The 23,947-nt window shown below is 43.8% G+C and overlaps 1 protein-coding gene across 1 annotated transcript in view; it reads right to left on the reverse strand.

The window, feature by feature from the left end:
• The window catches only part of tnr (tenascin R (restrictin, janusin)), a gene marked incomplete at its 5' end in the record, with an annotated part of 186,932 nt that overhangs the window by 23,617 nt on the left and 139,368 nt on the right, over positions 1-23,947 (reverse strand). The window contains 3 exons of the mRNA XM_084056814.1: positions 3,619-3,751; positions 8,098-8,228; positions 23,354-23,497. Coding sequence (XP_083912940.1) covers positions 3,619-3,751; positions 8,098-8,228; positions 23,354-23,497 — 408 coding nt within the window. The remainder of the gene's footprint in view (positions 1-3,618; positions 3,752-8,097; positions 8,229-23,353; positions 23,498-23,947) is intronic.

Here is a 23,947-nt window from a genome sequence, read left to right on the forward strand (position 1 = left end):
GATGGCCTGTGTGGCATGGTGATAGGGCTCAGCGCTTGTTCAACAGCCTGGAAGGTGACAGGTGGAAACTGATCCATACTCCGGTCGAATGGCTTTTGATACATAGAGAATAGATTGTGGTTGGGGTAGTGAGTGTCCTTGATAATCCACTCAGCCTTGGCTACGCACTGCTTCTCACAGTATATCCTGGAGGGAGGGTAGCTCACCTCCGACGACGCGCTGGCGTTGGGCCATCCACACCACCCTCTGTAATGCTCAGCCATCGAGAGTGGTGCTGCAGTCCCATACCAGGCAGAGATGCAGCACGCCAGGATGCTGTCAATTGTGGCCGCATAAATCCAGTCCTACAGTATATTGCGCTGCCCACACATGGCCCCTGGTGTGGCTATTCTGATGGCACTCCCTCGCTATTCCGTTGCCTCCAACAATGCTCAAATGCTTCCGTGATAAAGTCTGGAGCACAATGTGCGTGTGAGTGTGTTAACAGCATATCTCCAGAACCGCCCAACCGATCGACTTAAAACTCACCGTGCGAATCGCTGAGGACCCGAGGGAGTGCTGTGCCGTGTGAGAAGTCAGTCAGATCAGTGAACGGCATGTTTTCAACAGTGTCTTTATGCTGATGATGTTGCCCCCAGTGAAGAAAGGAGGAGAACGTCCCCTTGAGGTTCCCTTTGGGTGCCAGGGACACACAGCTGTAGTGGTAGAGGATACCATCTACATCTGGGGAGGATTTGATACTTGCACAAGGGAGTGCAAGTCCAATGGGCTTTATACATTTTATGTTGACACTCACAGATGGTTCAAGCCAATCTGGGACTGTTCGAGAGGAAAGGCGCGACCACGCACTTCTATGATCTGTGGAAATTCAATTCAGAGGCCTTCTCCTGGAAGAAGGTTGAACCCAAGGGGAAATGCTTGGGTCAGTATAGTATGTGCTGTTGCAGGGTGGGAGATCGTATCATCTTTGGAGGAGCCAACACACCCAATAACCTGTATATATTAGACTTTAGTCCACCATGACTACCGACCAGAAACAGAAACATTATAACATGAGTGTGCTCGCTGGCAATGAGCCCACAAAAAAGGAAAAAAAAAGAAAAACACAGCACCCTCTAAAAAGAGAAAGGACAGCGGGGGAAAACAGCCTCTAGAGAGGTTTATGTACTTAGTAGAACACATCAGAGGTGGACAGTAACTAAGAACATTCACTTCTAGGAACACTTCTGGGAAGGGACACACGGGACGCAAGCGTAGAAAGAAATATATCATGAATTAACCACTTATGCCGATCTACAAGCAAATCTACAAGCTCACACTGAGCTTGAATCAATGTTAATGATACACTGTAAATGTGGTGATCTATAATTATATTAACAGCGGGAAGCCCAGCTAACAGGCGGAGCGCTCCGTCGCTATAAAGTGCAAGTGCAGTTTTTTTTATAAATCCAATCAACTGTGTATAGCCGACTATGCCACATTTTTGTGCGAGGTAAGGTCCTCACTCCTCAGCTATGCTAAAACCACAGGTTCGTTGACCAGGGGAAGACCAGTTTAGAATGTAATGATACGTTTAATAAATGTACACCCTGTAAAGTGGGGATCTACAACCCAATGGACACACACCAATAAAATAACACTAAGGTAGGCACCCACAAACTAACTAAAATAATACCCTTCAGATGTGAAAGAAAGCAAAGCACAGGAATGTGCTCAATGATACCCTCGAGTAGCTAAAATGTTTATATGTATACATATCAAATAGGGGGGCTGAAGGTGTTGCCTCATTTCTTGCTCTTGAAATGTAAAATATATTGTATGTTTTTCCAGTAATTGTTCACATACTCAAATGATGTGAGGTTTTCTTTTGTTGTTTTTCTTTGGAAAATACAGTGACTGTCAGACTGTATATTCTGTAGGCTCAAGGAGACTAGCAATGCTGGATTTTGACAACAACATGGAACAGCATTCTTCAATCATCTCATTTATATGCTACACTGAGTCCACGCTGACCGCTGAGACTGTGGAGAACATCTTTCATGTTCAGTTCAGTCCACCTGGTAGCATCAAGCATCAGGAAGAGGAGCACTGAGCTACTGCTGAGATGATCTGCTCTACATAGAATGATTAGAATGATAAGAAACGTGAAAAATCGGCACTGGAATAAACAGTAATATATAAAGTAACACAAAGTTAAACATCAATTCATGGAACCTTTAATTAAGAACGTGTTTCCCAAGTAGTATTACACACTGAGGGATAAATCCCCAATCGCATACAGTCAATAAGAATTTAAATTCTTATTTAAGCAGGTGTATGGATTCCATTATTCCATGTAGCTACAAACCACCTCCATCCAACACAAACATCACTGTTCTCACACTCTTTTACAGCTCTAAGGCAAAGACTACACTGATTTGAAAGTAGCCACAAGAAAGTAGAAGAAGAAAAAACAACAACTTTCTGCCAGTCATGAACCCTCGAGTCCCTATTCTGGACATAACACAATAGGTGTACAAGCTCACAAAAAAGACACATTTTTCTTCTGTCCCCCACCCCAGAAAAAGAGGAAAGTCTCTGGAGGATGTCCTTGTGTTTGTAGCTGGGCTGAAGGACATACATCCTGCAACAATACAGCCATTAGCCACAGCGGAACGCTTTCCTGGGGCAAATATATGTGTGAATACAATAGAGATTCAAATCGTACACAGTCCTCCTGAGGAGTGCCAAGAAGCCATGAATTTTAGCATACAAAATCCCACCTGGGTTTCGGTCTTCCTTAAAGCCATCTTTAGCTGGTAAACAAAGGTTGAGGACAGAGATAACTATTATATTCAAATGCTGCAAATGTATACATTTGCATACATTTGAAGTGAATTCGGTAATTGAGGTCCTTGGCCTGCTGGCAGCGTGCACAAGAAATGTGAAGCATATCCCATAGCCTGGAGCCATGGTGGGTCTGAGATTACAAATAAAAATAATATTAAACTATTCTGGAGTTGAGGTCCTTGGCCTGCTGACAGTGTGCAAAAGAACTATGGTGCTGCTGGGTCGTGTAGATAAGCTGCAGACAGACACACAGACCCGCACACAGGGGTGAATGCATTATCTCCTGGGGAGATAACGATCACTGGAGGACCTGTGTTCTTTTGATTGATTACTTTTTATGAACAGTTTGCAAATAGTAAAGAGGTACGATTTTACAATGGTTGTTACTGTAAAAGGATAACAAAAAGCCTTGGGAGCTTTTTTCCATTGTGGTCCATCTGCCAACCAGTATGCAAGGAAACGCTCGTGCACAAACCTCCTTGTCAGGCCAGTGTTTGATTCCCATTAGCCATTTTCACCCTGGCATCCCAGGGTGAAAATTCCCAGGAAAGAATTCATCGAAAAATAAAAAGTTAAATTATGGAGTAAAGAGATTTCTGCCCGACAGCAACGGTATGCTTGTTGTGAGTGTGTGTGTGTGTGTGCATGTGTGTGCATGTGTGTGTGTGTGTGTGTGTGAGTGAGTGTGTGTGTGTGTGTGTGTGTGTGTGTGTGTGTGTGTGTGCATGTGTGTGTGTGTGTGTGTGTGTGTGTGCGTGCGTGCGTGCGTGCGTGCGTGCGTGCGTGTACCTGTGGTGAATGTGGTGGAGACTATAGCGCTGGTGTCCAGCCCTCTGGCCGCCTGCAGTCTGACGGTGAACTCTGTGGTCTCAGCCAGCCCCTCCAGACGAATCCACGTGTCCTCCGCATCCAGAATGAGCTCCTGCACACACACACACACACACACACACACACACACACACACACACACACATTCAAATTCAAAAACAGCAAGAGTAGCCGACCTGCAAGCGAGAAACGCGGCAGCGCGAAACGCATTGAGCTTGTCAATCTGCTACTTTTTAAAATTTTGAACAGTTTTGGACATGAGGTTTCCACCCGACAGCGACGAAATTCACCCACACTATGCACACACAGATACTGTCTATCGTCGCTGTCGGGTGGAAACCTACCTTGTATGTCCAAAACCATTCCCTTTTTTGTTAATATTAAAAACATTAGAAAGTTGTAAAAAAATAGCCGATCTACAAGCTCACAGCGAGTCGCGATGCGTTGTGAGCAAGTAGGGCATTAATTTACAAAAAAACATGAAAAGTTGAAATATGGAGATATGAGGTTTCTGCCTAACGGCAACGATTATGCACTCATATGCACACACAGATACAGCATGTGTACAAATCAGCATGCACACATGTAGCAGACACTGATTTAATCCGTTTATCCAGTGTAAATGTCAGGGATAAAACTCCTGCCACGTTGGAATCCCCAAACATTGTTAATAAAACACTGACTTCACTTCATGGTGCCTTAAAGTTATACAGTGCAGATTTCAAAAAAACTTTGGCAGCCTCTGCTGGTCATTACCGTCACTGCAGGCCGTTCATTTATTACTGCGTTACCCAGAATTCCATTCGTTTTCACCGGGAGACGGAAGCGTTTCAAAAAGCGTTCTTTTAATTGTTTTATACGATCTGTGGATCGTTTCTCTTAGCCAGTGGAGCTTCAGTTACCGTGAGCTGTGTTTTCTTTTTCTGTTTTTTTTTTCGTTCTTCAAATCATACAATCTCTTAAAATCAGCGTGAGTTTCCTTTTTGTTATTAGCGAGGTAGTTCCTGGCCAAACAGGAAACTGGTGCAGTAGTTCCTGGCCAAACAGGAAACCGGTGCATTTCCGCTTCCATTTTCCGGCCAGATGATGTCATTTTCGTGGGAAAGTCATGCTCGACAACGTTCAATAGAAAATATATAAATAAAAGGCTTTCGGGGGTGAAATTCATGGAGTGGGTGTTGTGAAACATTTGCCACTCACAAAAGATATACAATTTAACTTTAGTTTTATTGAAAAAGTTACCTGCATTACTTTAATGTCTCTGCCAACTAAAAAAATATCATCATGCTACCTTTGCACTGATTCAAGAAGATTCTAACAATATTCCCTTGTTATGCCCACTAATCATAATACAAGGACCAACAAGATAGGAGCTCTGTTTAAAGGTTGTTAGTGGCAGTGCTGATGACCCTGAAATAACTTTCTTCCTACATATTGTATTAAGGGATATAAGGGAGATACATTGGGGGAGAATGAGAGAGAGAATGTCATAACAGATAGCTCAGCGAAGTAACTGCCAAACAATCAGAACACATAACTTTCAATTCTTTTGTGGAAATGTCATGATGTCTCAATTGGCCCCCATATTTTTTGACAAATCTCAAGCAGCATGCAGCTACTGTAGGCAGATTATGTGTTCTGTGTGTGTGTGTGTGTGTGTGTGTGTGTGTGTGTGTGTGTGTGTTCTGCATTGTGTCTTTATCGGATAAGACTGGAAGCATTGTCAGTTCGGGTGCCTAACTAGCCCCTAACTTGGGGGCTAGGATTGGCAGCACTAAATGTGTGTGTACCATACATGTACGTGCAAACGTCTACACACATACACTAGTACAGTGTGTGTGTGTGTGTGTGTGTGTGTGTGTGTGTGTGTGTGTGTGTGTGTGTGTGTGTGTGTGTGTGTGTGTGTGTGTGTGTGTGTGTGTGTGTGTGTGTGTGTGTGTGAACTCAGTTGAACTGATATGCATGTGCGTTCTCGTCACCAGGGGCTATAATGACTTGGCAACACATAAAATATGAACAAGCCAAAAAGATGAAATATTATATCATTTTGGAGAAAGTCGCACATTTCCAGGCAATATGTCGCTGTGAATTATGCAGCAGAGCAGGTGGTAAATGGTGTCTCTCTGTCTCAATGGATCTGACACTCTCTCTCCTTTCAGGGTCAAGATAAGAATTGTATGGCAACCTTTACTGCAGCTCAGTCTTAATAATGCTAGTCTCATTTCTGCGGCGTTGTATGTCAGTGTCACGTGCCCGAAAACAGGCAATCTACAAGCTCAGTAGAGCTCAAGCTGAGGTTGTAAATCTTCTATTTTTTGGCGCAACACTGCCGTACGAGAAAGTATAAATCGGTTTTAGGATGATAAAACCCACAGACACACTTAACCACTTTCAGATTCAATTTCAAATGCAAAATTGCTAAAATAGCAGATCTACAAGCTTACAACACATCACAATGTGACGCATTGTGAGCTGGTAGACGGCTATTTTTGCTGCTTTTGCATGACAAAGTAGGGCATTCATTTATGGGGGGGAAAAATATGGAAATATGGAGATGCAAGGTTTCTGGTTAAAACAATACATGAGTGTGTATACAGTATAGGCTTTGTGTATGCATGTTGCACGCATGTGATACAAAAACACTTAATAGTGATACACGCCTCTACGTATGCGTAAATGCTAATGGGGTACCAGATAGGTCACGCTTGATAAGAGATTGCCCTGGCAGATACTGGTCATAAATTGCTGAAGTCCATTATGTGGCTGTGTAGAGGGAGGTGAGCTGAACAGCTGTTAACCGATTCAATCCGGGAACGCATCTGTGTCACTTAAGATTTCTTTGGCTATTCAAAAATAGCAGATCTACAAGCTCATAGCGTGGCACCGAGTGCAGCGATACGAGCTTATAGATCTGCTATTTTAGAAAAATCGTGAAAATGTGTGCAAATCTTTGAATACATATATTATCTTTTTTAAAGCGAACATTTTTAACTCAAATCTTTGCTTCTGGGGGGTCCCTGGAACAACATATTTTGAGATGGAGGTCCGCGGCCAAATACATATCATTTTGGGGGTCCTTGACATGAAAAAAGTTTGAGAACCACTGATATTACAGCAACAGGAGTTGAAAAACTGTTAGGATTTTGAAGACATTTGTAGAATCCCCAGAAGCAAAGAGTTACAAATGTTTGCTTTAAAAAATATATACAGTGTATTCGAAGATTTGCACACATTTTCACGATTTCTCAAAAGAATTACAGATCTACATGCTCACAAGCTCATAAGCTCATCGGCACTCAGTGCCGCGCTATGAGCGTGTACTGTAGATCTGCTATTTTTGAATGGCCAAAGAAATCTTAAAATGACACATGTGTTCCCGGTCACAATGGATTAAAGCTGGCTGCTATATGGTCAGGTTACAGCAGAGGTAATTGTGCTGCAATGTTTTCTGCCTTAGCAAGCAAGACCTCATTTATGACCCACTGTGAAACGGCAGTCTGGACAGCAGTGCTTCCATCTCTCGTTGCAGCGCTGTCCTGTACTATACAGCTGAGTGTGAGGCCCAAGTTGCACTTAGTTGCGTGCGGGTGTCATCAGTGGTGGAAAAAGTACTCAGTACATGTTTTACTTAAAAAAAAGTATCAATACTGCGATGTAAAAATACTCGCAAGTAAATTACAAGTATTACAGAAAAGTCGGTTTTGTGAAAGTGAAAGTGATTAACGCTATCTTGGGCTTTATAAATATTAATCCAATGAAAAGCATTATCAAGAGTTTGTGATAAATAACGACTACATTGGATCCATTGAAACACACATGTTATTTTGTTTTCCATTTCCTGAAAAGTAACCGAGCTGGGCATACAAGCTTTCCACACGACAGCAACGATATACAGTATATAGGCAGTTGTTGCTTTATTGTGGACTAGACAGGGGACGCAAAGGCACAGAGGGGGAGGATGCAACACAGACCCCCAGCCGGAACCGACCCACCACCCCATTGACACATGACCGAGTCACTAACACACTCACGCTGGTTTGACTGAGTCGTCAACCCAGCTAGAGTTAATTAAAGGCTGCACTGTATTTTTGGAGCATGGCTGACACCAACTGGTCAACGCCAGGGGTCATCACCATGCTAGCTTGTGATGGACATTTTGATCAATATTTTATTTTTGTTACAGACATACAAAATAACTGGTGAATAATTTTACCAGAAACCAAAATGACTAGTCCTAAATGTAAACTAATGGAAGTCTGAATAAACACTAGACTAGAGTATCTGTAGGATGTGATAATATCCTCATAATGTCTTCTACGGATTACTGGGTATTATGGAGGAAGAGTCTGAATGTGTAAATACATAGTGCCACCTTTGTGTATATACTGCTGTGTGTGCGTGCGTGCGTGCGTGCTTAAGAGACATGTATCTCCTACGTACCTTGCGGCTGCCATCAGCTGACTTGTAGGTGAGCATGTAATTGTCGATATCTGCCATTGGCGGCTGCCAGGAGATAAGAGCACTGCGGTGGTTCACCTCGCTGGCTGTCAGGTTCAGGGGTGCGTCCATGGCTATCAGACACACACAACAACATCCATCACTTATACTGTAAGTCATTGCTTCATGACCAATTCTTGCCAGGAAACTATGAGGGGATCCCTTCATTCTACGAAACAAATGGCCAAAGTTTCAGGTCCCAAATGTGTTTTAATGATGTATACAGTCATTTGGTTCTTTGAAATCTAATTATATAAACGACAAGTTACTTCCGCGCGCCGCTGACGCTATAGTCACAGCTCTGTACTCGAGTAAACACAACGGCACCAGAGCACAGCTCGCCAACACAGCAGCCACGTCGGACTTTCACAATTTACGGGTGGCGTAGGGCACCTATCATTGCTCACTCCACAGTTTCCACGTCGCAACATAATTTATTCCACTCACCACATTACGGACAAAACGGACTGTGAATCACTTTCGTACCGTTTAGCGTGCGCACCACCGACACCGAACGGCGACGGCTTGAGCCGAACAGAGCCGAAACAACACGAGCGGCCGCCATTGAACTCTGCCCATCTCCTCTCATCTACTTTCACTTCACTCATGTCTCCATCACAATATGTCCGTCCTTCACGTGCCATGCACACCCCAAACACACAAACACACGGCGACGGCCACACTACAGCACCATAGCACGCTGGCACATCTGGTAAACAAACCAGCCTAGGTTCATGACACCAAAGGACTCGACAGTGATGTCATCATTATGCAACCCGGAAGTACAAATACCAAGGATACGTCAGTGATGTCAGTCGGGTTGCCACGTTCATGCCAGGTTTTCAAAAACAAGCGACAGAAACAAGCAAACCGTGCATGAAAAAAAAAAAACAGCCGAAGGGGTCCACCATGTTCCAGGGGGGTCCCCGGGGGTCCCAACACTCACAGGGGGTCGGCGGACCACCAGGGGGTCCGCGGACCACCAAGTTAAAAATAAATATTAAAATTTTTCCCCAACATTTTTTTTTTTTTTTTTCCTTTTGGACAGTTTTACTCCGGCGATTTCGGTACCCCAATATACACGCGCCCACGCTGGGCCCCGTGCGCGGCTGGGGTTGAGGGGGGCGTAGCCCCCCGAAACTCTAGTTGTTAATATTTGCTAACTCTAGAAATGCTTTATAACCACGTAAGCTCTATACTTCTGTGTATGATGAATAGTGAAAATAGCCAATCTACAAGCTCTCAACACATCAAGATGCAACATGTGAGCTTGTAGATCTGCTATTTTAAAACATATTTTAATAATAATGCTTTTCAGAAAAATTTAGAAAATCTTTGAGAAACATTTGTATTATCAAAACTTTTAAACTTTAAACTGTTTTTGTTTCGCCTATAATGACATGCACAAAATAAGGAAACCGGGGTTATTGTGGTTAAAATACTTTCTAATATTACATCAATTAAAATATTTGAAAAAAAATCACAATCACTGCAATTCATTTCATAGGCAAATCCCATGGTGTCAAGGGCAGTGTTTTGCGCATACAATAAACCTGCATTTAATTAGCAGAATAGATATTCCAGTTATGAAGTGGAATACATTCTTACCTTGACATAGATTAAGGTAAGAAAGTCTAAGCCAAAATAGGAGTACCAAAAACGGAAAATGTAACAACTGCTCTCTAGCCTCTTGATAGTCTCTGCTCTCATAATACAATGTTCTCATCAAAGAGGGAAGTACTGGAGCACACAAATCTTCCTATCAATTTATTTTATCAGGTGCAAACAAACAGCCAACATTTCAAATTTATAGTTTCTTGTTCAGAGGGAAAATTATAGAAGCGTAGAGAGCAAAGAATATTTGACAACTTGACGGGTTTCTTCCTTCTTTCTTTTTACCATGGAATATCTGTAATTGTGCAGCAACAGTGTCAATGGGAGATTTCTGAGTTCTGTCAGCCTGACTGGAGCAACATGTACACAGTAAAAACCTTGGTGTAATATATCCATTTGCAATTTCAAGAGTGTACAAATGGAACCAGACTGTACAGGGTGTGCATCAGTGTCTCTGCCTTGCTAGCCCTGCTGGTGCTGTTGGACACGGGTTGCTTGAAATTGTTTCCATTTACATTATTTACAAATCAGTTAGTCATGCTACTTCCACCGAGAACAAACATGCTTGGCAAGATGACAGACTGTGTTCTGTTAGATATCCGTGTGAATTGTTGGCAACAGCTGAGGTGATTGAGCTGTAAATGTGTCTTAATTGTCTTATAATTTTGCACGATGTGTGTTGTAATCCCCAGGTCCCAACAGTAAGCAAGCAAAGCTTACTTGGTTTAAGGCTTAAGGCCGCATATGGAGTTCTCTTCATGTTGTGAGTGTGTTTACATGCGTACAGTAATATCAATATGAGCTCATATGCTGTATCCTGCCGCAGGGCTTATTTAGGACAAGCTGCTGTATCCACCTTCATACTTTTTCGTGTACTCTTTCAATATCCCTGTGTTTGTGACAGTGAATAACAAGGCATCTAGAAGCAAATACTGAATATCTAAAGGCTAAATATGATTATGCAGATGGTGAAATCCCATATACCTGCAGGATGCACATAGGCACCAACAGCAAAAGTGTATAAATTACAGAATAGTGTCCCAGGTAATATTTCTACATTACAGCTAATTTAGCCAAGGCCAATCTAACTATATAAATGCCGACCGACTTCCGCACCCTCGGTGTCCACACCCCACAGCTCTGACCGACTTCCGCACCCTCGGTGTCCACACCCCACAGCTCTGTTATCGAATAAACAACGCACCGCCAGACCACATGTCGCCAACTGACTCGCCACGGCGGCCGCGCTGAATTTACGCCTCGCGTAGGGGACATCTCACTGTTCACTACACCTTTTCCACCGCGCAACATAATTAATTCTACTCACCAAATGTCGGACAAAACGGAAGGGGAGGCAGCTTCGTACCGTTTACCGTGCGCACGACCTCATCACCACAACAGCAGGCAGCCGCTGCGGGGGTTTTTTCCTTTTTTTCCAAACTTTTTTTTTGGTCACCATTTTCTCCAGGCACCATTTCTGGTGTAACGTCGGGTGTTTCTTTTCACCAGCCAATCACCTTTCACGTTGCCACGTCCGTTGCCACGTCGCGCTGACGTACGCTAAACAAGCGCTGCCGTGCGCACAATGCAAACGAGCCCAAAGGCGCGCAAAAATAAGCCGACCATTGCTTAGACACAAAGTCAGACCTGGCAACGCAGCCTACGCCAATCATGTGTGAGAGATCTACAAGCTATGGGGCAGAGACGCCACCGTATCTTAGCAACAACTACAGCGCTCACTCTCATTGGTCGTGTCACGCTAAGAGCAGTCTCCAGACAATGGCATCGCAGACAGCTTGCTGTTACTGCTGTAGCCATCACAGGCAGTTGCAGCACGACGGACAGGGCGCTGTGATAGCTGCCATGTCGCTAACGCTAACCTGGTTGTCATGCCTGCAGCGGCTGTGCAATCACTTTGTCAACAATGCACGTTCGTGTGGTGAATGTCTATATTGCTGCTCAGTTCGTCCATTGTACATGGTGTATGTTTGTGTGTGTCTTCTGGAGAACTATGTAGCTCCACAGCAACTACAGTAACTAACGTAATGGCAGGACCGCCCCGTGCAATGCATGTTAGGCTGCATTATGGTCATGGAGTAATTTCAGATAATTTCGCTCCGATTAGAGCAGTGTTTATCAACCCTTTCACGCCGCCCCCCCCCCCCCCCCCCCCCCCCCCCCAAAATACACGTACTTGATCTGGGACCCCCCCATTCTGTTTGACTCCGTTCCACAAGTAAATATTGTGAAAATAGCCGATCTACAAGCTCGAAACGCCTCACGTTGACAGGCTTTGTAAGCTTGGAGATCGGCTATTTTCTACATGATTGCCTCTTTCTTACATTCTTTGCCAATGTGGCCCATGTTTTCATAGCATAGTTTATTGACTACTTCTGTTGCAGAAACTTTCGGTTTTTTATTGTCTCCGCCAGGCCGAAAGGCATGGCGCAAGACTATGTTTCACCCCCTGTCCGTCCGTCTGTGATAGCTAATCTCTCACATCGTTGACTTGATCGCAGCAAAATAACAGCCCGATGTGGAGAATCAGTGAGAGCTGGATAAACGACGTAAAATGTGTCAAAAGGAGTCTGTACGCCTGTCGATAAATGAACACATGACGTCGGTGGGAGAGGAGATATTGTGTCTTTTGGACAAACAGCAGCGTGGTGCTGATGTTTGTTGTGTGAAGCAGCTTAATGTCAGAGTGTTTGTGTTGGAGCGCCTCAGTGCGGCTGCAGAGTTCATGTGCAACCTCTTCCAGAGAGACACAGAGACACTAGAAACTCTGCTGGGGAAAAAAAAACTGCTGGGCATTGACTTTCCTATGGACATTGATCTACACACTGCAGGTATATCTGCTACACACACAACATCAAACTACACACTGCAGGTATGATGCAGCGTTTGCATTACAGCCAGCATGCCAGCGTAGTTCCCATATGGTTTCAAGGTGGGCTAAACCATATGGACCCCATGTCAGCAATGTCAGCGGCATCCACTTCAGTCCCAACTGCGATGCCCATGCAGGCTATAAGTAGCTTCTACCTGGCCCTTAGGTGGGCCCCAACTAGCCATGTTTATGTGGGACCAAGGCGGGTCCTAACTGGGTTTGCCCATGCAGGCTTTAACTGGGTTCTACCTGGGCCCTAGGTGCAGTGGTGAGCTGTGGATTTTTTAACTAAGGGTACTGTATTTTATGGCGTCACGCGCGCGCACGTGCGCGCACATAGCCACTCAGCTCAGTGCTAGTTGAAATACTGTATTCAACATGTGATTATTAATGTAATCATATGTCTTATTATTTTGTTGTATTGTTGCATTGTTAATTTGTTGTTTTTATTTTTGTTTCAAATTATTTATTGTATTTTCCTTTTAATTTTATATAAAATCCCTTTACATAGACTCACCCACACATAAGTAGGCCTACTTAAAATAATCAGACAACTTGTCTTTGTCTTGTCTCAGAGAACTGGGTCCTCTGCTAAGCGATCCTCCCCTTCACACCTTGCAGTGCAGAGATGTTGTCTGTCATTGTGAGAGGAATGTAACACATTCAATTCAAGTCCGTGTCTTTTCTCGAGTAGCCTAATGTTATGCAAAGCAGCCAGGTAGACGCTATTGAGAACGGCTCGCCACTGACGGCGCGAACCTTGACAGGCTATTGTTTTTAAACTTTAAGGCGTTAAAGACCGCCGCTGACGGAGCGTGCACGCGCGCCCCCAGCTCCCACAGTGTCAGAACAAAGGGTACGCCGTACCCCCCCGTACCCCCTACAGCTCAACCCTGCCTAGGTGTACCCTAACCAACCACAGTGCAGTGCCCATCGCTCCAATTGTTGTGACGTCAGGGCTCTCAATACTGCACATTGGTGGAGGAGGAGGGGCCGCAGGGCGACCGCACACATCGCTGAACCAATGGTAGCCCACGGATGTTTCCTCTGTGGATTTACAATCTGCCCCTCTATGCCACATATCATCCGCACTACAGGGTCTTCACTGACCGAGCCACGGCCCCACTGCCAGGTTTGCACAGCCTGCGCCAGAAACAAGCAACCACCTTCATGAAAAAAAAAAAAACCCCGAAATGGTCCGCAATGTTCCAGGGGTGTCCCCGCGCGTCCCAACACTCCACAGGGGGTCAGTGGACCATCAGGGGGTCCGCGGACCCCCTGTGGACCCCCTGAAACATAACAAATATTATTTCTTCAAATTTTTTCCTTTTTCAAAAATACTTTTCCACAGTTTCACTCCGGCGATTTGGGTCCCCAATATACACACGGCCACGCTGGGCCCCGTGCGCGGCTGGGGTTGAGGGGGGCGTAGCCCCCCGAAACTCTAGTGTTATAATAAATATACATCAAACTAAATCGAACAGACAGTCATTTCTGGCGCTCACACACACACACACACACACACACACACACACACACACACACACACACACACACACACACACACACACACACACACACACACACACACACACACACACACACAAGTGAGTAAGACCCCAGCATTCATACATTCATAAAGGCAATGTTGTGAGGGAACAAAGATGCATGCACTAATGGAGTCATAGGATACAAGGGCAGAAACTGCATTATGCACAGAGACGTTATACTGCAACAGGTTTACCTGATGTTTTAACAAAACCGTATCTCCACGGTGCAGTAAGCACATTCATTCACCCAGGCATCATCCTTGTCTTGGAATATTTTTCAGGCCGAGATTACGATGTCTCGTTTGGAGAGCCCACTCAAGTTTACCACCCGTTACATCACACTTAACATGCAGTTTAGTTTTTCCTCCCCAAACAGCGTTTTTAGCTTATTTTTTAATAGCCATTATGATTACCGTGGCTTCTTTAACACTATTAACGCTATTTCCCCAACTTACATCACTCGAGTTGGGGGTGACTTCTGGCTCCCTGTGTGGTGGGACAGGCCTTCTGACACAACGGAAGCTCATTTTGATGCCACCTACTGTACAACACAGGTTGACTTCGTATTGGGGAAGTGGTTTCCCGGGGTTACATCATACCTGTAACCTGCGGGGTGCATCATCAGCTATTCGCTCACAGTGTGGTTGAGGTGATTACAAAGATTAGCTCCTGCTCTGCTAATATACTGCACTGTCAATGCTGAGACGAGGAGATGAAAGATAATCTAGTTCTCCCCCTCTGACTCGGTGACTTTTTGATTCTCGGCTGGTTCTCTCTCTCTCTCTCTCTCTCTCTCTCTCTCTCTCTCTCTCTCTCTCTCTCTCTCTCTCTCTCTCTCTCTCTCTCTCTCTCTCTCTCTCTCTCTCTCTCTCTCTCTCTCTCTCTCTCTCTCTCTCTCTCTCTCTCTCTCTCTCTCTCTCTCTCTCTCTCTCATTCTGAAAATATAGTATTTCAGTGACAGGCTGACAAGAATGCTTTGCCTTTAGCCCTGAAGAGTTGTGCCTTTAGCTAGTTTAGTTTAACGGCTGACCCAGGTTTCAGCCCAGAGCTAGCGCTCACACGCACACACACATGCACGCACACACACACCAAAAAACTTCAGTAAAGCTCAAATTATGTCAAATCAACCATTCCTGTTGCCTTGTGGTGTGTGTGTGTGTGCACGCGCGTGCATGTGCGCACGTGAGTGTGTGTGTTGTGACTTGTGAGGGATCCCTGACAGCTCACTAATTAACAGTGTGTGTTCGCCTGGATAACCTCACAGTGTCCAGGGCAACTCATCTCAGGCAGTGATGGGCCGAAGCCTCACAGAGTAACAGAGCTGTAAAGACAAGAGGATAGACAGAGGAGGAAGGCAGCTACAGTACAGAGAGCGAGAGAGAGAGCGAGAGAGAGAGAGAGGACTGCGCTCTGCAGATTAGACTGAAAGGATATTGTTTCTGTCTCGCAGAAACCTTGTATCGGCATATTTATTTTGATGTTTTAACTTTAAAAAAAAAATAATAATCATGCCCTACAACGGTGTCACACAACAGTAGCAAAAGTAGCTGAACTACAAGATCACAACACCTTGCGACGCGTTGTGAGCTTTATTTATTACTTTTTTAAATGAAAGTGAATGTAGTAGAAGGTTTTGGACATACAAGGTTTCCACCTGATGATATTATACAGTACTGAGGTGAACAAGAGTCCACGTCTCCACGGTGACGTAGGGACCTCTCCCTCTCCTCCTATAATCTCCTGGCCTCCTCCTTTCTCTTACTCACTGACGTGCTCCTCTCAGCCCATAATCGCCCCGTCCTCCCATCTATCAAGCTGCCTCCTTTCCTATTCCTCCTCCATCCCTTCCACTTGATACCCTTTCTCCGCATCCTCCTACTTTGTCTGTCCCCACACGCCACATACACATTTGTATTACTTTGCGAGGACGTCAACATTTTAGGACAGCAATCGGCTCGCAAGTATAAACTGGGCATAACTCTAACCCCTAAACCTATAACCTCTAAAGGCCTAATCTTAATCCAAATGCAAACCTGAATGTTCTTGGAACAGTTAGACTAACGCCAAGTAACGCTTATGTTTTAACCATACAGCAACCATTTCTTCTGTGAGAACCAGGAAAACGGTCTTTACAAATGTCTATTTCTCAAAATCTACTATACTTGTGGGGACATTTGGCCCTCACAAGTATAGTAATACAGTACACACACACACACACACACACACACACACACACACACACACACACACACACACACACACACACACACACACACAGCACGCCTCCTGCTCTTCCCTCTATACTCCTTCATCTCATCTCTGTCTTTCTTTGCATTTGCTACGCCTCCTCCTGTTATCTGACGAACTGCCATTCCAATCCTGTTTGGCCAGAGAGGCTGAGTGGAAATGTGTTGTTTCTCGCTGTCGTCGCCTCACGCTGGTTGATGTTGCTTCAGCATTGGCATCTACTGTATCTTGTCTAAAGATGCATTTTTGCAAGCAGACAGATGGCAGAGCTTGAGAGAGAGAGAGAGGCACTGGTTGGCCACAACCAGTGCCTCTCTCTCTAACAGTAAAACACAATGCTTCCGTTTCAAAATCAAAGAACACATTTATCAATCAGACCAGTTGAATACGTTTATAAATGATTATCTAAGGCTCGAGAAAGCTTGCGCCACACACACACACACACACACACACACACACACACACACACACACACACACACACACACACACACACACACACACACACACACACACACACACACACACACACACACACACACACACACACACACACACACACACACACACACTCTTCTCCTTCCTCTTTTATTCCCCTCTCTCGTTCCCCAATTATACCAGCCTTCGGCCTCTCCTCTCATTCTCTGCGTGTAATTAAACGTGTGTGTGTCGGGGTACACAATCAGGTAAACAGGTGTTGAGTTTAGTCGTTGGCAGGTTCCACAGTCCCATCCTGCGACACAGAGGACACTCAAATGTGAATAAGATGATTGGGATTGTTTTTTTATCTAATCTCTCATTAAACTGGCTGTGTAAACGGATCCCGGGCTGTAAACAGCGGCAGGCAAGCAGATGGAAAAAGGGTCTGAGGCGAGTCGTGGTATAATTTGATGTAAGAATGGACCGGGGGGAAGTTGTTCAATGGGGTAGATGTTGCTGGGTTTTAATTGGGTGAATTTGCGCAGATGGTGATGCATGCTAATGGACTTTGAATGTAACTTACATTGGGGATTTGTTTGCTTTCATAATCTGCTGCTTTTGAAATCAATACTTTGGGTTAATAAACTGAAATGAACACAATTCTAATCTGTGGTATAAGAAAAGTGCACACACACACACACGCACACGCACACGCACACGCACACACACACACACACAAAATGTTATATAACTTTTATTTTATAATGGCGTCTCGAGATGTGGATCTCGAGATCCCGATGATCAAATCTTTCTTAGCATTTTAACTGTCATTCTTCCCCCTCTTGTAGTCTCACTGAGGACTGGAAATTATGGACAGTAGCTATTTAATATTCAGGAAAGAAAAGGAATACATTGTGATGCCCATCACTCCTAAAGTACAATAAAAACAACAACAACAACAACAACAACGCTACTGTATTTAACAAAAATCATGGGCTACAGAGGTGACCGACCTGGCTTTAAACTGCCTAGTCAGCAGCACAGAAGCCACGTTGAACCAGCAATAACAGGCTAATTGTTCTAATTGGACAGCTGTGTTGCCTTGCAGCGGCATGCTCAGCATTTCAGAGAATATGCTGTACCACCAATCACTGGGAAGTGATAGCTAGCCCTGACTCCCAAAGACTGCGGATGACGAAACACTTTCACTAAATTAACCAACCCAGCAGCCATTATTCTGGGGAAAGCCTTGTAGAGCAAAAACAGAAAATACGCCAGTATAAAGCCCTGAGGGACCCCAGTCAACCATATACTGTAGGGTTTAAGCGATTAAACTTCTTTCTTGATCATGAGATACATTTCCAAACTTTGGGTACAAGCTGTGAATCCTTCATTCTGGGTTATAATCCGTTGAGTTTCTCTCTTTGTGGTCTGGTGTGAGCCGTGAGTCTCCATGGCTAAGTACAGAGACAGAGATAGGCTGAAACAGAGAGACGTTGGCAGCACTCGAGACAAGCTAAACCAACCAAGTCAGCGCACTCATCCCCTAGCTTTCACAGCACATTCACACTGTGACATTTTCTATCAGAGCGTAGAGTAAAAAAGAAAAAACAGGCTGTGTTAGCAGAGCATAACTGGGCATTAGGAATTCTATTAGGGGCTCTAATGAACATCCAGACAAGGCCGCTCTCAAGTTGAGGGAACTCAGTCACCCTCTGGTGTGATTACATGTCAGTGTGTGTGTGTGTGTGTGTGTGTGTGTGTGTGTGTGTGTGCACGCGTGCGTGTGTACATACACACATGCATGATGGAGGTGCTGGCACTTGAGCAGCCATGCTCAATGGCCTGCAACACTTTATAATTAATTTGACCAAAAACAGTGTATATAAATGAGATTTTACTAAAAGGGCAGTGCTTGATTAAACTCATGGATCAGTCCCCCAATGCTGCTTAATTTAATTCTAACTCCCCAGCTACAAATGAAGTCACATTTTAAGTGGAGTACTATTGAATTGCAGCTGTGAGATATGTTCCTCCAATACGCTATGATAGCTTGGTCTCTAAAACCACTTAAACCCTATATACTTAGTTGACTTGAGTTTCCCAGGACTCTATATTAGGTCTGCTCCTTTTGTCCCTCAACACCAAATCTCTTCAGCAAAAATAGCTAATTAGATCTACGAGCTCACAATGCCACTCGTTAGTGATGCGCGGGTCGGGTTTTTTCATGACCCGCCCCGCCCCGCGACGGAACCCAACCCGCCTCAACCCGCCCCGCGAACCCATATATAAATCTATGGATTAACCCGCCCCGCGACCCGCGATTTTTTTTTTTATTCTGTAAAATCATGGTTAGAAAATAATCCCCAAGTGTATTCAAACTGTTTTATTGCTATTATTCTTATTCTTATTAGGAATAAAGACAAAACAAGAGCATGTGATTTTATTTATTTTTTTGCGTGTGAGAGCGGCTGACCCGCTCGCCCGCAGCCCGCATAAAATTCTCCGAAATTCTGACTTGACCCACCCGCGCCGCGGGTTGACCCGCGGGGCCCGCGGGTTACGGGTCAACCCGCGCATCACTACCACTCGTTGTAAGCTTGTAGATATTTTGCTAGGCTATTTTTGACCAATGTTCATCCCCAGAAAAGGGACACCAGGGTCCATGTGGATAAGAAATAAACTGCACAACCCCATTTGTACGACCCCATAAAGTAACCTGTGAGGTCTTGTACAGCGTATTGTAGCACCCCAGAGAGACAGAGGAAACACGATGGAAGGGATGGCTCTGACCAAAATGATGTTTACCAGGGTAGAGAAGGTCAGTGGCAGCGTCTTAGGTTGCGGGCCACATAATTCCATGAAATTACCAGCACTGAGCTGACAAGAAGAATCATACAATAACCAGTAACAACAAATGAGAAAGATCCTGTTCCAGTCAAATTGGAATCAAACGGTGCAATGTGATACATTGTGATGACTTCACAGAGTTGATGTTACAGCTCACCAAAGACACTATGTTCATATTGATAACATTTTCTAAAGTCATAAAATACTGAATATATGACATTTCAGATTGAGAGGTATTCTAATCTCATGTCAGGTCTCTTTCCTTCGTCATTTTGTTCAGCCTATCTCACTGGTTCACTGGATCACTGGTTCTCAAAGTGGGGTCCCGGGATCCCCAGGGGTCCTTGAGGGGGTTCTAGGGGGTCCCCAGGAAAATGAGTTAATATAGCAACAAATTCAGTTTAATCACTCTATTTTATACTTTGGCTATTCAGCAATAGCAGATCTACAAGCTCACAACACATCCCATTGCAAGTTTGTAGACCGGCTATTCTCTAAAGATTTTGCCAAATTTAGAAAAATGTGGAACAACCTTCTCTTATGGGGTCCCTGGCACAAAATGGGGGTCCACGGCCAAACACATATCAGTTTGTATCTGTCATAGACAGTTGAGTAAAATTCACCATTTCAGTCCTATGGGTATCGCAAGCTCCATAAAACACAAGTCATTCTGTGTCTTAAGCTCCGCTAACTTTCTCCTGAACAAGCAGCCCCAATGCTGTAAAGGTTAGATTTATAGACTATCAAGAATTTTGATATGGTTCATGTCTTCACTCATAATAAAAACTGAATGTGCATAGAAAGCTAATTTGTGAAGAAGACTAAGAGATAAAATACAGTATATCTCCCATAGACTGTATACCCTCTATGGTTAAACATTGAATCTCTATTCAAATCAAACTGCATCATACTGTATCTGAATGCAGTGTCAATCTGCGCACAGAGATTCTAGATAAGATAAAAATGTAAATGTATACAGTACAACATACTCCTTGTGTTTCACAATGGCAAGGCCCAATAGCAAGTTAACATTATGGGAAGTTTTCCACATAATGTCACCTCATCCAATACTTTTCACTCAAAGCTGCAGTGGCATGGATAATTGCTGTCCGCTCTCTTCAGGGGGTACAGTTTCACTGAAAGTCACCATCAACACGGCGGCATGCCCGATCGATTCAAAGCAAGGTGCTGCTTGAAACTACACAAAATCTATCTCATTACCGACTCCATGTTGTCAGCTACATCAAAGTATCTCTCCAGTCTGATCTCATTTGAAGACGTCTAGTTAGTTGTAGGGCAAGGGTAGAAATGCACATTTCTTCTGCTCTCTGGAACGACATGAAAGCACAAGAGGTACTGCAGCACAGCCTTGTGGCTGTGTGAGTCTGTCTCCCAAATTAGAAGCACCTTAACCCATTAAGACCGAGAACGAGAACGCATCTGTGTGTCATTTTAAGATTTCTTTGGCTATTCTAAAATCGTGAAAATGTGTGCAAATCTTTGAATATATTTTTTAAAGTGAACATTTGTAACTCAAATCTTTGCTTCTACAAATTTATTTTTTTGGGGGAAAAACTTATGTTGCTATAATATCAGTAGTTTGCAAACTTTTTCATATCAAAGACCACCCAAAATGTATTTGGCCGCAGATCCCCATCTCAAAATATTTTGTTCCAGGGACCCCCCAGAAGCAAAGATTTGAGTTAAGAATGTAATTTGTAAAAAATATATATCTCAAAGATTTGCACAAATGTTCACAATTTTTCAAAAATAGCAGATCTACAAGCTTATAGCGCGGCACTCGGGCCGCGCTATGAGCTTGTATATCTGCTATTTTTTAATAGCTAAAGTATAAAATAATGATTAAAGTGGCTACACAGGTGCGTTCCCGGTTTTAGTGGTTTAAGCTGCCAAGAGCTGGTGTCTGTGTATATGTATATGTGGTGTGATGCGTATATATAGGCCTGGATGGAGGAGCATCTAACGTCCTACAGCCCCACTTGAGTTTTGAAGTGGAGATTATGTAGCCCAGCTTTTGGGCGCGTTGTGCGAGTGTATCTTGTGTTTCCTGCAGCCTCCCTCTCTCCCTCTCTCTGCTGCAGTGCAGGCCAGGAAACTGTCGCCTCGTCCTCCTTGGGGGATATGAACGCCTCTGCTGACAAGAAAAGTTTTTTTTTTCTCTCTCTCGCAAGAAGTCCAGAACATAAAGTTTATGTAGAGGCACACACACCACTCTAGATAAACTAGAACAATTCCTTGGCCCTGAAGCTTTCTACACAATCAGGGGTGTCATTTGGGGTCCCAGCCAGGGGAAGGAAATTGCCATCCCTCATTCGCATTTAACCTCCAATTAAGGTCTTTTGTGCATCTTTCTCCACCTCTGAACGTTGCAAAACAATCAGATTTTTCTTCTATTTTCTTCTTCTGAAATGACGCCTCGGCTAACAATCCATCCATAGAAAGAGGAATGTGAATGGACAATTAGGCTGACAGCCTAATGGCTGTTCATGGGTTCAATCTGGGTTGACCTCTGACCTCTCTGGTGTACATACAGATTTTCATCAGAGAATCATCTGCAAGTCATTATACTGCGAAGCATTACATGTTAATATAGTGATGAGTGCTCATTATATACTGCCTTTATCCAAAGCGCTTTACAATGGCAATTTGGCTATTCAAAAAGCACGCTTGGTGCCACGCTATTAGCATGTAGATCTACTATTTTTGAAAAATCGTGAAAATGTGTGCAAATCTTTGAATGTATATATATTTTTTAAGCAAACATTTGTAACTCAAATATTTGCTTCTGGGGGGCAAATATTTGCTTCTCTAAATAATTTGAGATGGCGGTCTGCGCGACCGCTCTCTTTCTAAATATCAAAATGCTGGGGCGGCAGCTTGGCTCAGGTGGTAAAGAGGCCACTTAGGAAATGTAAGGTTTCCGGTTCAATCCCCAGCTACCCCTGGGTGTGTTCTGAAACCCTAACTGCTCCCGATGAGCAGGTAGTGCCTCACATGGTTCTCCTCGTCGGTGTGTTAAAGCAACAAAACTTACTAGACTCTGCAGATTGACACATGTGATCCATTTGTCTATTAATCAGAACTACGTCCATAGCAATGGTCTGCTATTCATAGCAGCGGTCTGCTCTCCAGAAATAACAGACTGCCATGATTGACCAATCAGAATCGAGCATTCCACCATGCCATGTAAAATAGCTCTCAGTCATAAAGTTACTTTGTTCATATCAACATTTTATAAGCTTTGAAATATTTTGGGACACTCTGCTGATTTTGAATCTACATCCCATCCCAGGAAGTCATATAGAGTGTCTTCTGTGTATTTGAAAAAATGCTGAGGTCGTGAATCGGGCATACGGAGGCAATTTCCGAGGGGTTTCAAGATGTTACACACATTTCCTACCGCAACACGAACACGGTGTGTTCAATGATCAAGATTCAAGAATGAAAAGGGTTTATTTGTCACTACTCATACAGGTGCAAGCAGCAACATGTTAATGTGGAAAAGTGTGCAAGCTTAGTGTGTGTATTTATAGTGTTGTTATTGGCTGTTGTTCTTAGTGTGGTCCCAAAATAGTCCAATGAATATAATGAACAAAATGAATGCTTACGTGTTTGGAAGTTGGCAATGACTGTGCCACTGGTCAGGGGTCCTTTGGTAGCGTAGAGTGCTACAGAATAGCTGGTACTGGGCTTCAAACTGGATAGCTGGTGCTCCTGCCCGTTGCCTTCCACAAAAATGGTGTCAGTTGAAACTGGAAAACACAGAAAGATACAGTAGAACACATATATCTTGCTTTCAGCAGAAAGGAACCGTGCGACTTGTTGCTCGAAATACACATTTTCAACTGAAAAGTGTCAAAGTGACTTTTCTGCCAAAGCAGAATTAAACTTTAGGATGGACTCTTGACTCCATTTAGCCAGAGCCACAGACACATTTTCATTTATATGATAATACAGCATGTTACAATAAAGCATTCATCAAAAGTAACATGAATAATTATTTGAATCCAATACATTTTGTGGCACTTTTACGCATACTGCATCATCCAATTTACAAAATACAATTTCAACTTGGCAATATAGGTTTCTTATTCTGTAACTTGAAATACGTTTTTGGCACAGGTTAAAGCTAATGTAAAATTAAACAAAAATAAAAAGCCCAAATCCATTCAAACCTGGATACATAGAATCTTATCTAATAA

The sequence above is a fragment of the Gymnoscopelus microlampas genome, assembly GCF_963454915.1.
Source record: "Gymnoscopelus microlampas genome assembly, chromosome: 5".
Taxonomy (NCBI): Eukaryota; Metazoa; Chordata; class Actinopteri; order Myctophiformes; family Myctophidae; genus Gymnoscopelus; species Gymnoscopelus microlampas.